Raw genomic sequence first — 14,353 nt, forward strand, 5'->3', positions numbered from 1 at the left:
TCATCCTGCACCCATCACCTGCATTGTGGGAGGCTCTATTGTCAACCAATCATTTTGAGTGTTTTTGTTTGGCTCAAAGACGTGACTGAAACGGGAACCAACTTTACCACAAATCATGTCCAGTCAACAGTGAATGAATCAAATGTGATTGAGGCTCTGTCTCACTAATTAATTGTATATTGGACACAGATATAATTTCAGTTTGTGAGTAGGTGTTGGAGACACGTTTTTTTTCTCGAAATTATAAAGAAAACCTTGGAAACACTGTCATGCTGATCTGAGCCTTGTTGTTGGAAAACCACGTTAGTGTCCCCCTTACGTCCCTCCCAGACTTCCGCCGACATTCAGTTGCTTCAGCCTACTACTCAAACGCGCCCAAAAACGTGGTTCTCTGTTTGACAGAGTTGTACAGAATCTCGCGAGAGTTGACGTCTGCTAAAAATACTTGAGAGAACAACGATATTTTTTTAACCACTGATTCCTACCTCGAATGCATTAATCTGACGGGCATTTCACGAAGGATAAATAACGGTATTTATATTGAAGGGAATATTGGCATATTATATGAAATTACACAATTGCGCTCAAGATATGTATTTATGGAATTTGTTTGCAGCGAATAAATCTCAGATGGAGAAGAGAAAGGAACACAGGAAATAAGCGGTACAGTGTGCACGCTTGCAAGAATATATTTAATGTCCTAATAACGGCGAAATAGTCGCAAAACTTTTGAATTTTCCTTCCATTACTGTTTCAAATATATTTTTCCTCCTACACCATAAGCTACCAGGTTGCAATACTGGGCGAATATGGGTGGAACAGCGGGCGTTCATAGCCAGGGCCATGGTCGATATTTATAAGTCAATGGGAAGGCAGTTTGCAAAGGCAACTTTTCACATAACGGAAACGGCTTTGCATAACTCCTACACCAGGACTGCTGCGTACGCGCCGTAAAGATGAGAGGCTTTGCCCTTCTCCCCCAAGAGGACTACGACAATGCTTCCACTGGGCAAGACCAAAACATTGATATTGGACGTTGAAATCCATGCCTGAGTCTCTTCAGACCTATTTTCCTTTGTAGGGCGAGATAAAGGAGTCTTTCCTCATTGACTCAATGTAAAGGAGAAGAGAAGAGAGCATCCACGTCTGAGAAATGGATAAACTCACCGTCATATCAGGATGCCTCTTTCTAGCGGCAGATATCTTTGCCATCGCCAGTATTGCTAATCCAGACTGGATCAACACCGGAGATGCAACTGGTAAGTTAGGTGAGGGCATTTAACTTAATTCATATATTTCCACACGTTATCTGTCTAGTGTCTATCATCTGGCTGTAGGCTGCTACAGCTGGCTGTCACCCTGTGTGGCCCCTAAGGGGCTTTGTTGACAATGATCAATAATGTGCATTATAAACCGGGTGGTTCATCACAGAATGCTGATTGACTGACAGCTGTGGTATATCAGACCGCATACCACGGGTATGACAAAACATGTATTTTTACTGCTCTAATTACATTGGCAACCAGTTTATAATAGCAATAAGGTACCTTGGAGGTTTGTGTTAAATGGCCAACATACCATGGATAAGGCCTGTATCCAGGCACTCTGCAATGCGTAGCCATAGTATATTGGCCATATACCACACCCCCCTAGGCCTTATTGCTTAATTAACCTCTTTGACACACTATTCTTCTAGGATTTCAGTTCACGTAACCCAACTTTTTTGAATCATTCTCTTTCCACTCTACTGCATCAGCCACACAACACCACCACCCTCTTCCAAATATAACACTTTGGCATTCTGGTGACCTTTCTCTTGAGCTTCAGAATCTTATAATGTGGCATCATCAAAGACCTTCTACATTATCTGTTACACTTTATACAAGCAGTCCTGCCCTCTTTCTCCCCACATCCACCCCATCCCTCCAAAATACAGTGAGCTACTTTGGCATTCTCTCTCGCTCTCGTCCTCTCGGGGCTTGGCCTCTTGGGGCTTGTCCTCAAACCACCAATCATCATCCTCCACAGCTGGTGATAATTGAACTGCCCTCTACTGTTTCACCCCAACATCCCCTGATACCCCATGTCCCTTCAAGGCATATAAACTACCCTGTACAAGATACTAACTCATCTCCCTGATCCCCATGTCCCCTCAAGGCATATAAGCTACCCTGTACCAGCTACAAACTCACCTCCCTGATCCCTATGTCCCTTCAAGGCATATAAGCTACCCTGTACCAGCTACAAACTCACCTCCCTGATCCCTATGTCCCTTCAAGGCATATAAGCTACCCTGTACCAGCTACAAACTCACCTCCCTGATCCCTATGTCCCTTCAAGGCATATAAGCTACCCTGTACCAGCTACAAACTCACCTCCCTGATCCCTATGTCCCTTCAAGGCATATAAGCTACCCTGTACCAGCTATCAATTCACCTCCCGAGTGGCGCAGTGGTCTAAGAGCAGGGTGACTGTTGACAAATAGTGTGTCAGACTCAGTGGTGAAGTGAGGGCCACATTTCCGGCTATGCGCTTGGAGGTCTGTTCAGCTTTGCACTCACTCTCTGTATGTTTTATGCATCTGACACAGACAGACTGGGGCATTTGTATTTAATCTACAGTATCCAGCCTGAGGACATGGTCAAATTAAGTGCAACAGTAAAGGCTACGACTAAACGATAGGTCACTTAGAATGAGCTAATGCCTTTTAGATACATCTGTAGCCAGCAGATTGTAGTTCCATGCTGTGGCCTACTGCATAAACAACCGGGATAGGTGACATTTTCCCCTTGTAATTGTGAGGTAGGTGCCAGGATGGAAAAGTTATTTTTTGAGTCCTATGTTTAGATTTTAATGGTCTCATTTGTTATCATTCTTTTCTTTTTTATACAAAGAATGAAAACATAGGAGAGACCAAACCAGACATGACATCCCACTTTCCTCCCACAAGTCCTCCCTAGCCCCTGGCCACCAACATCACAGACTAACCCCTGGCCACCAACGTCACACACTAACCCCTGGCCACCAACGTCACACACTAACCCCTGGCCACCAACGTCACACACTAACCCCTGGCCACCAACGTCACACACTAACCCCTGGCCACCAACGTCACACACTAACCCCTGGCCACCAACGTCACACACTAACCCCTGGCCACCATCGTCACACACTAACCCCTGGCCACCAACGTCACACACTAACCCCTGGCCACCAACGTCCCACACTAACCCCTGGCCACCAACGTCCCACACTAACCCCTGGCCACCAACGTCCCACACTAACCCCTGGCCACCGACGTCCCACACTAACCCCTGGCCACCAACGTCCCACACTAACCCCTGGCCACCGACGTCCCACACTAACCCCTGGCCACCGACGTCACACACTAACCCCTGGCCACCGACGTCACACACTAACCCCTGGCCACCGACGTCACACACTAACCCCTGGCCACCGACGTCACACACTAACCCCTGGCCACCGACGTCACACACTAACCCCTGGCCACCGACGTCACACACTAACCCCTGGCCACCGACGTCACACACTAACCCCTGGCCACCAACGTCACACACTAACCCCTGGCCACCATCGTCACACACTAACCCCTGGCCACCAACGTCACACACTAACCCCTGGCCACCAACGTCACACACTAACCCCTGGCCACCAACGTCACACACTAACCCCTGGCCACCAACGTCACACACTAACCCCTGGCCACCAACGTCACACACTAACCCCTGGCCACCAACGTCACACACTAACCCCTGGCCACCAACGTCACACACTAACCCCTGGCCACCAACGTCACACACTAACCCCTGGCCACCAACGTCACACACTAACCCCTGGCCACCAACGTCACACACTAACCCCTGGCCACCAACGTCACACACTAACCCCTGGCCACCAACGTCACACACTAACCCCTGGCCACCAACGTCACACACTAACCCCTGGCCACCAACGTCACACACTAACCCCTGGCCACCAACGTCACACACTAACCCCTGGCCACCAACGTCACACACTAACCCCTGGCCAACAACGTCACACACTAACCCCTGGCCAACAACGTCACACACTAACCCCTGGCCAACAACGTCACACACTAACCCCTGGCCAACAACGTCACACACTAACCCCTGGCCAACAACGTCACACACTAACCCCTGGCCAACAACGTCACACACTAACCCCTGGCCAACAACGTCACACACTAACCCCTGGCCAACAACGTCACACACTAACCCCTGGCCAACAACGTCACACACTAACCCCTGGCCACCAACGTCACACACTAACCTCTGGCCAACAACGTCACACACTAACCCCTGGCCAACAATGTCACTTAATACATCTAAGGTGACATGATTCTAATCATGTTATAACTCTTATTATATGCTCAGCACTTTGAGAATTAATGGGAACCTGAAAATGTACATATTAATGACAATTTATAGCCTCCATTACACTGTTACAGCACAGTCCAGGAGCGTTCAGGTAGAACATACCTCCATTACACTGTTACAGCACAGTCCAGGAGCGTTCAGGTAGAACATACCTCCATTACACTGTTACAGCACAGTCCAGGAGCGTTCGGGTAGAACATACCTCCATTACACTGTTACAGTCCAGGAGCGTTCGGGGAGAACATACCTCCATTACACTGTTACAGCACAATCCAGGAGCGTTCGGGTAGAACATACCTCCATTACACTGTTACAGCACAGTCCAGTAGCGTTCAGGTAGAACATACCTCCATTACACTGTTACAGCACAGTCCAGGAGCGTTCAGGTAGAACATACCTCCATTACACTGTTACAGCACAGTCCAGGAGCGTTCAGGTAGAACATACCTCCATTACACTGTTACAGCACAGTCCAGGAGCGTTCGGGTAGAACATACCTCCATTACACTGTTACAGCACAGGAGGAGCGTTCGGGAGAACATACCTCCATTACACTGTTACAGCACAATCCAGGAGCGTTCGGGTAGAACATTACAGTCCATTACACTGTTTACAGCACAGTCCAGGAGCGTTCGGGTAGAACATACCTCCATTACACTGTTACAGCACAGTCCAGGAGCGTTCGGGTAGAACATACCTCCATTACACTGTTACAGCACAGTCCAGGAGCGTTCGGGGAGAACATACCTCCATTACACTGTTACAGCACAGTCCAGGAGCGTTCGGGTAGAACATACCTCCATTACACTGTTACAGCACAGTCCAGGAGCGTTCGGGTAGAACATACCTCCATTACACTGTTACAGCACAGTCCAGGAGCGTTCAGGTAGAACATACCTCCATTACACTGTTACAGCACAGTCCAGGAGCGTTCAGGTAGAACATACCTCCATTACACTGTTACAGCACAGTCCAGGAGCGTTCAGGTAGAACATATCATACAAAGAAGGAACAGAAACAGGCTTGAGGTCCACCCATATTGTGTTTTCAGTCATTACTAGCCAGACTTCCCTTGTGAGACTTCCACTCATCCCATACAGAGAAGGTATGAAATCAAGCAGGGTTAAAAGCCTTTTGTTCCAGCCTAATAGTAATTACCAGGTGGAGAGAAGCATTGTTTGTAAATGGTAATGTGTGAAGTCTTTCCTGATGAGGTCTGCTGGGAGGGAGAATTCTTTCAGATGAAGCACTCACAGCTTAATTATCAAGGAAATTGCCTTGACTGGAAGGCCCTGTTTGTGTATCTGAAGTCCAACATATTGTTTTGTCCAGGTGAAATAGATAAATGCTTAGACCTACACTCTATTTGAATATAGGTATCTAAAAATATTATTCGGCCATCCCGATAGGAGAACCCCTTTTTGGTTCCAGGTAGAAACCTTTTGGGTTCTGTGTATAACCCTCTATGTAAAGGGTTCCACATAGAACTCAAAAGGTTTCTACCTGGAACCAAAAATGGGTTCTTCAAACGGTTGTCCTATGGGGATAACTGAAGAACCATTTTTAGGTTCTAGAACGGCACCTTTTTTTCCTACAAGTGTAGTTATTCCTGCAAATGAAGTTAACTTGCCGGTCTAACTTATGCTCTTTCCTATGGTATCAGTATTTTGGCAGCACCAGATGATGCTTATTGCTTACAGATAAACAGATGTTGACAATGACTCCATCAGATTGGCAGATGTTGTTATAAACACAAATGTCTCTTTCACCACCTCAAGTTTAGCCTGGAAAGGAATCATTATGGTTTATTTGTTTACAGCAAACCTCTCTTGTAGTTATCCAGGATGTGAAGCTTTATAAAAGTTTATAGAGGTGTGTGTGTCTTAGACTAGCTAATTTCCTGCTTATTACGCAGGTATTCTGTAGTCGGAAGCAGCAGGGGACTGACTGAGGCTGCATGGGGAAGTGTTTACTAACCACACACACACACACACACACACACACACACACACACACACACACACACACACACACACACACACACACACACACACACACACACACACACACACACACACACACACACACACACACACACACACACACACACACACACACACACACACACACACACACACCTCCCTCTGTCTCGACGCCCTGGCTATTAGACAAGCTTGATGTCTGATGTGTTACACACTTAAAACAGCTGCTGATCAGTCCCACGAATTAGAAATGTCCCCCAAGAGTCCCATAGAACAAAAAGTACAATTTACACCAATGACAAGCTATGGACTGGGTGTGTAAGCTTGCTTAATAAGAGAGGGAAATATTGTGTTATGATAGGATATACTATGTCACTCTTTTAACGTTTTATCAGTATTTTTGATTCTTTGACAGTGGAATATGTGACATATTCTTCTGAGGCAGGACCTTTTCATAAAGGATATGAAGTGGTTGGGATGTGAAGTCCTGGTAGCTTACGCCTATTTCTGTTGTGCTCTTCACTTAGATAAAATAATGTATAACGAATGAACAGGATATCCTGTGTAGAAAATGGAGGGGCTCAGAGATCATGGAATCAACATAGTATGCATGCAGTATGTTACACTTCAGTGTGCTCTCTCGCTGCAGACTCATACAACCATTCATAGGTATGCTACCTCATAGTTGACACATCTATCCTACTGTATATCTATCTAAACTGTTGAAGGGGTATAACCTCAAAATAATCAGCTGAAGTAAGTAAACCCTGTTGAAGGGATGTTTTCCACTCAGATCTGTCTGGTACTATAATATGATATGTATCAGAGTTGGTAGCATAACTTTCTACCATTAATTTGTGATTCTGGTAATTGGGAAGCAAATTTGATCACTATAATGGATGAGGAAACAGGACACAGCAGTTTGGTTTTGTTATGAGTATTATATTAGGGTGCCATGTCAATAGCCACGACATAACAGCTTTGATCAGCATTAGATCCACATACAGTAGGTCTATATGTGTCTTCAAATCAAAGGAATCCTGAGTGGCGCATCGGTCTGAGTCAGTGCTAGAGGCGTACCTACAGACCCGGGTGTGATCCTGGGCAAGATCACAACCGGCCATGATCGGGGGTTCCATAGGGCAGCGCACAATTGGCCCAGCGTTATCCGGGTTAGGGGAGGGCCGTCATTGTAAATAAGAATTTGTTCTTAGCTGACTTGCCTAGTTAAATAAAGGATAAATAAAGGGGGCTGGTGGCACCTTAGTTGGGGAGGACAGGCTCATAGTCATGGTTGAGGCAACAGGGATCTGGATCTGGGAAGGGGTTGAAGGTCTTGCTGCAAACAAGAAGCTTAATCTTGACATGTAGCCACTTAGCTAGCAAGTTAGCAAACCACATTCATAGCTGGATATAATTTATTTGACTGATCTTACATTTCTTATAGTTATACTTAACTTATAGTTATGAGCAGTGTGATAGCCCGCAGCCCCTGCAAGTCGGTGGTGCCCCCAACCCTAAAAAATTAAAACAGTAAAAATCATAACATCGGTATTTTGAAATACCCAGTATACAGTATATCTCACAAGCCTTGCCCACTGTTCATCTCTCCTCTCTGTCTCCAGCCTCTGGAAGACACAACGTGCTGGCTCAGGGATAACTCCTCATCTCCTGAGAGAGAAGGGGAAGAAAGGGGTCGGAGGATTTAATTTCACATTTCTCTCATTCAAATCTATACCGATGAATTGTCCTTTGTAGCTGGATGGATGAGGGGGTTGATTGTTGCTGGGTTGGCACGTTCTGTGTTGGGTTAGGGAGGGTGGGGTTCATATATTCTCTTATTGTTGTTGGAAGAGTTTTATGTGTTCAGCAGGCCTAGCTTGCTGACTTAATTGGACCCACCAGGCTTTGGGGCAGGAGAGGAGAGGCTCTTTGACAGTGAGTGACTTTCTGATGTGAATTCTTATCTTCTCCCTCTCTCCTTTTTCCTCTCTCCTTTATCTCATCTCTCTCTGTGGTTTCAGAGGCTCTGGGTCCCCCCTCTGCTTTCGTTATCCTTCCATCCCTCTTTCTCTCTCCCCCTCTTCCCTCCAGCTCTCTTCCTCTCTCTGGTGTCAGGGGCTCTGTTCCTGAGCCATCCAAGTCTTACGTCATTGATTGATTCCTCAGGGACCCCTGCCATTGGTCCAGGGCCTAAGAGTCCCACTCTTCAGTCTTGTTACCATACCAACCTTCCTTGAGCTCTACTTTGTGTGGTCACAGGGCACTGGAAGTGGAATCCAGTGTCACCAGGGAGGTCATTAGTCCAGATGTGATGTAATGCAGTGATGCCTCATACAGATCTTAGCTTTTCTAATGGTGATACCGTCACAAGTTGAGGGATATTTTAGAACTGATGCAATCTACTGCTCTGGGTTAAGTTTCTTCTAATAAAACAAGGTGTACAGAAAATGAAAAGATTCTGCTGAAAAGTGACACATGTTGTTGTGGTGTGTGAGAGCACAGTTGACCTGAACAGTGAGAGTATGCTCTGTGTGATGAAAGATATTCTTCCTCCGTGGGTGTATGTGATCAAGCACTCTGTCTGTAGCAGTGCAGGCTGCTGAGGGGAGAACGGCTCATAATGATGGCAGGAACGGAGCGAAAGGAATGGCATCAAACACATGGAAACCATGTGTTTAATGTATTTGATAATATTCTACCTATTCCACTCCAACCATCCCCAATTAAGGTGCCACCAACTTCCTGTGTTCTGTAGATGCTCTGACAGTGGGACTGCTGCTGTGTGGGATCTAACCCTGACTGATCTATCTCTTCTCTCTCCTTCTCCTGTCTCTCTAGGTTCCCTGACAGTAGGCCTGGTGCGGCAGTGCCAGACCATCCACGGTCGTGAATGGACCTGTATCCCCCCGCGGCTGCCCCCTGAGTGGGTCACCACCCTCTTCTTCATTATCCTGGGCATCATCTCCCTCACGGTGACCTGCGGCCTGTTGGTGGCATCACACTGGCACCGCGAGGCCACCCGTTACGCCCGCTGGATCGCCTTCACTGGGAGTACGTTTCATTTTGACTTATGTAACGGTTATTTAACCAGACAGGCCAATGGGGAACCAGTTCTCGTTTACAGTGACGGCCTGGACAAGAGACCAAGACTGCAATACGATAAATACAGAAACATGGCCAACACTGTCACCATTTAAGTCATGACTGGGGCCAGACAGACTCCTGTTAATCCCCTATTCTGGCTAAAGTAGTACAGTAGACTAGGGAATAGGCTGTGATTTGAGGGAAAGCCATTAGTTACAGCTTTGAAGCACCTTGAAATTCTTGTTATGTCACTAATGGATGTTAGCAAATTGATTTGAGTAAGCCGAGATGAATGTCACTTTGGTTTCATTTTAGTAAAAGCTTTTGTGTGGTAACTGTGTGGGCGGCAGGTAGCCTAGCGGTTAAGAGTGTTGGCCAGTAACGGAAACGTCGCTCGTTTCACATCTCCATGCCGAATAGGTGAAAAATCTGTTGATGTGCCATTGAGCAAGGCACTTAACCCTAATTGCTCCTGTAAGTCACTCTGGATAAGAGCGTCTGATAAATGGCCCAAATGTTCAAATGGAACTGTGCTGAGTGGCTCCTTGAACACCTAGAGTAAATGGGGTTGCTATGAGCGGAGCTAAAACCAGGAGGAGGGATTTTTAGTGGTCCAAGGGACATGACGGAATAACATTCCTTTGTTATTATTATAATTCCAGAGGTCATTTTATCCTAATCATTATCGGGCTAGAATTACCTATTGAGGTATAATAATGCCCAAGTAATGACAATTTAATATGACAATGTAAATTGTTTTTTTTCAGCTCTGTCAGGTTTCCACGACGATGAAAACGCAAATATAGAATTTAGCCTGAGATCATGTTGCTGCGTACTCTTTAAATGTTGTAAGATATATTGCTCCCTAAATATGTTGTACTGTGAATAGTGTTTTTAAGAAAACTGTTTCTAAACTTTCTTTCCTCTCTCCTCCATAGTGATCCTGCTCTGTATGGCAGCTCTTATATTTCCTATAGGATTTTACATCGATGAGGTCGGGGGACAACCTTATAAACTACCCAACAACACAGTGGTGGGGTCCTCATATGTACTCTTTGTCCTGTCTATATTTTTCACTATAGTGGGACTACTGTTTGCAGGGAAGGTCTGCTTGCCTGGGTGACATATCGGGCACTTTGGTTTTTGTAAACATTCTTGCGCTTAGAGAAATGCCTTTTGTAGAAGCATTTGCTAGGCCTGACATTTGAAATTGCCCAGCTGGAAGGGAAGAAGACGAACTGTGAGAACCACTCTCTCTGACGTACCTTTGGATGACAGGAATCTACGGCACCTAGCCCTGGGTCAATAGGACAGGTAGTAGGCACTAGTCTGTCTGTGTTCATAGATCTTGGAGGAATGGACACCTATCCAGCCCCCTCACAGATCAGTGAACACAGAAGTGTCCTTCCACAAATAGAGTGCCTTTCTGGGTAGTGTAACTTTCTTATTTCACCAAATTTGAACATTCTGTCAAAGAGCACATGTTTAACTTCATAACAAATATGATTTCCCCATCTCTTCCTTTTGATATTTTATTTTTATTTCAGGAATAGTTTAACCATATTAAAACGAGAGTTCAGTTCACGTAACTGGTTGACATGAGAGACAAATGTCAATGTAAATGAATCACTAATCACATGAGATCAATAATAATTTCCAGAAATTATGTTGTCAAGGCAACAAATGATATTACAATGATGGTGAAAACTTTGGGAAATTTGAAGGTTAAGTCGGTTAAAATCTTCAAGTCGGACAAACATGACGTGGGACATGCCTGGCATATATTACATGCCAAAATTGGCATTTTCAGAGAAAACGACAAATGTATTTTAATGTAAAACACACTACTTTTGGATTTTTTTATTGTTTAGTTAGAGTGTAGATTTGTGATCCAATTGTTAAATTGAGTGTGTTATCAAAATGTGCACACAATGTCACCAGGACATAAAAGGCACTTTCTTCATGGATCGACCCAGAAGGGGGAGTGGCTAGAGTCTTAAACTGACATGAATCATCAGGACAGGGAAGACTGTCACCCATTGCCATGACAACAGGAAGTCAAGTCACTCCGCCCCATAAGAAGCACAGTGGTAGAAAGGCTGAAGCCGGCAATAAGAATGATGAAGCCATCATTTTGTAGATTATGCATATATGGTTGGAAGTTGAGTTAGACCTCAGAGCTATTATCTTGGGTCCTATGAGTGGAGCTGGCCTCTAGATTCATGATGAAACTATGAAAAGCAGGAAGTCTGTTGGATCACATGATGATGGAAAACAATTAGAACTAATTCAATACAATTGTAAAGTATTTCATGAGAGTAAAAGTATTTATTTGTTTTCATGAATGCATTATTTTCCCAAGATGGAGCATTTATAGTAATTTTTATGGTCAATGCACTGTATCATGGAATTCCTACATGTCTGTTTTCTTCGCTTTTACGTCTGTCAATTTGTTCTCATGACTGGCTGACTTGCTCATGTAGGCTACATAGACAGCATGGCTGTTGTTTGAGGAAGCACTGTGATATACATGAACTACTCTGGAAAACCATCTCATTAAAAGTTACACAACATGACAAATGATCCAATCTATTAATTTAGACTGGGGAGAACATTCTGTATCATATAAGCAACTACAGAGAACAAAAAATCTAAACGCAACAATATCATGCAGCGCCACTCATCTCCTTTGCATAGAGTTGATCAGGCTGTTGATTGTGGGCTGTGGAATGTTGTCCCACTCCTCTTCAATGGAAGCTGAAGTTGGCAGGAACTGGAACTCGCTCTCGTACATGTCGATCCAGAGCATCCCACACATACTCAATGGTTGACATGTCTGGTGAGTATGCAGGCCATGGAAGAACTGGGACATTTTCAGCTTCCAGGAATTGTGTACAGACCCTTGCGACATGGAGCCGTGCATTACCATGCTGTAACAAGCAGGGAGCAGGTTTTGAACCCTCAACATTCTAGCCGAAGTTCAGCATGCTATCGACCTTGCCCAAATGTATTAATTGGGGTTGGGGCCGATTGTGACGAAAAACACTTTGTCAATTGGAATCTTTAACATGTGGAAAGGGGAAAAAGTATGATTATTAGTTTTTCACAAGCGTAGCAGGATGGGCTCTTAGCTGAACAATAGACTATTCAACCTTTACTAAAAAATTGTCTGATAGCCGAGCTAGGTGTGAACCTCCCCAACTTGCAACAAATCATTTGTATCTATCTTTCCACATCTACCTACACACGGTTAATGTTATAAAAATATATATCTATATTTATATATTGGTCATGGCTCCCGAGTGGCGCAGCGGTCTAAGGCACTGCATCTCGGTGCAAGAGGCTTTACTACAGTCCCTGGTTCGAATTCAGGCTGTATCAGTGCCATAGGGCTGTGCACAGTTGGCCGAGCACCATCCGGGTTTGGCTGGGGTAGGCCTTCATTGTAAATAAGAATTTGTTCTTACCAAGTCAAAGGTTAAATTTAAAAGACAACTGGCGGCAACCACAGCTAAATAGCCCAGTACTGTACTGCCGACCGTCACGTTGCACATCACCATATTTTACATTCCATCCTAATGGAAACCCAGAGGGTTTTTCTTGGAATAGAACAAACATAATATTGATCAAATGAATTAAGCAAGTACCAGTCAAATTTTGGATGCACCTACTCATTCCAGGATTTTTCTTTATTTTTACTACTTCTACATTGTAGAATAATAGTGAAAACATCACAACTATGAAATAACACAGGCCTCCCGCGTGCCCTGCATTCTGTAGTACAGACATGGCCTGCTCTCCCTTATGTAAGGAATTAGGCACTTTCCCATGTCTACTACAGTATAGATTGTAGCATGCACAGTAGCCTAATAAACAAATAAACACATTTCATTAATAAAATAATGATAAAAAAATACTCTTTCAAAATGCAGATGTAGATTTAGTTATGGACTCATAACGAATTACTGTGGGAATAAATATCACTGATTTATAGAAATATTGGAACAAAGTTGTCTAATGAGGGCAAACCATTTAGAATCCTCCAATCCTGTAGCCTACTCCCGACCGCCACGTTGTACAGAGTCATATTTTCCATTCCATCCTAATGGAAACTCTGGGGATTAAGTTTTTTGTTTATCTCTGAATAGAAACACAATAATATTAATCAAATTAATTAATTTGCTATTATATGCTATTGGAACACAGGAGTGATGGTTGCTGATGATGGGCCTCTGTTCGCCTATATAGATATTCCATTAAAAAAATGTGCCATTCCCAGCTACAATAGTCATTTAAAACATTAACGATGTCTACATTGTATTTCTGATCAATTTGATGTTATTTTACTGGACAATTGTTTTTCCTTTTCTTTCAAAAACAAGGACATATCTAAGTGACCTCAAAAGTTTGAACGGTAGTGTACTGCTGATTGGATTGAATCCAGGCCCTCGCCTTTTTATTTTCTCTTATGCGGGTGGATGTTGTGGTTTCCACAGTAAAAACTGACCGTGACAAAGTAACATAAAGGGTCTTTAGTTCTTGCCTCTTTAATCATCAGGTGAACATTAACGTCCACTGACATGTCCACTTCATTGCTCTCAGCTACTTTCAATGTGCAGATCAGTGCAGATGAAGGACAGGGAGCCTCTTCAGACTATTGAGATGCACCTTCAGTCTGCTCTGGGCATTTCTGCTATGGTTTTTGCTTTGAGGACATCTATTCATATAGCCCATCACTTGCCAATGTTCTAAAATGCAACCCTTTGATAGCTAACAGCCATTCGGACTGATGTGGTTGAGGCCAGTAATTCTGGTGTTTCATTTCTCATCCTACATTATAGGACCACAATAAGCAATTTCATATTT

The 14,353-nt window shown here is 44.3% G+C and overlaps 1 protein-coding gene across 2 annotated transcripts; it reads left to right on the forward strand.

Annotated features, from left to right (window-relative positions):
- Positions 1 to 442: 442 nt before the first annotated feature.
- LOC124038581 (uncharacterized protein C16orf52 homolog B-like) lies at positions 443 to 12,063 on the forward strand. 2 transcript variants are annotated; one of them, XM_046354628.1, is made up of 3 exons: positions 443 to 1,268; positions 9,242 to 9,454; positions 10,426 to 12,063. In XM_046354628.1, the coding sequence occupies exons 1-3, from the start codon at positions 1,154 to 1,156 to the stop codon at positions 10,608 to 10,610; spliced, it is 513 nt and encodes a 170-aa protein (XP_046210584.1). In that variant the 5' UTR covers positions 443 to 1,153; the 3' UTR covers positions 10,611 to 12,063. The 2 variants fall into 2 exon arrangements, with proteins under 2 accessions (XP_046210584.1, XP_046210585.1); XM_046354629.1 differs by having other exon boundaries at positions 443 to 1,259.
- The last annotated feature ends 2,290 nt before the right edge of the window (positions 12,064 to 14,353 follow it).

Source organism: Oncorhynchus gorbuscha, linkage group LG06, assembly GCF_021184085.1.
Source record: "Oncorhynchus gorbuscha isolate QuinsamMale2020 ecotype Even-year linkage group LG06, OgorEven_v1.0, whole genome shotgun sequence".
NCBI classification, from domain to species: domain Eukaryota; kingdom Metazoa; phylum Chordata; class Actinopteri; order Salmoniformes; family Salmonidae; genus Oncorhynchus; species Oncorhynchus gorbuscha.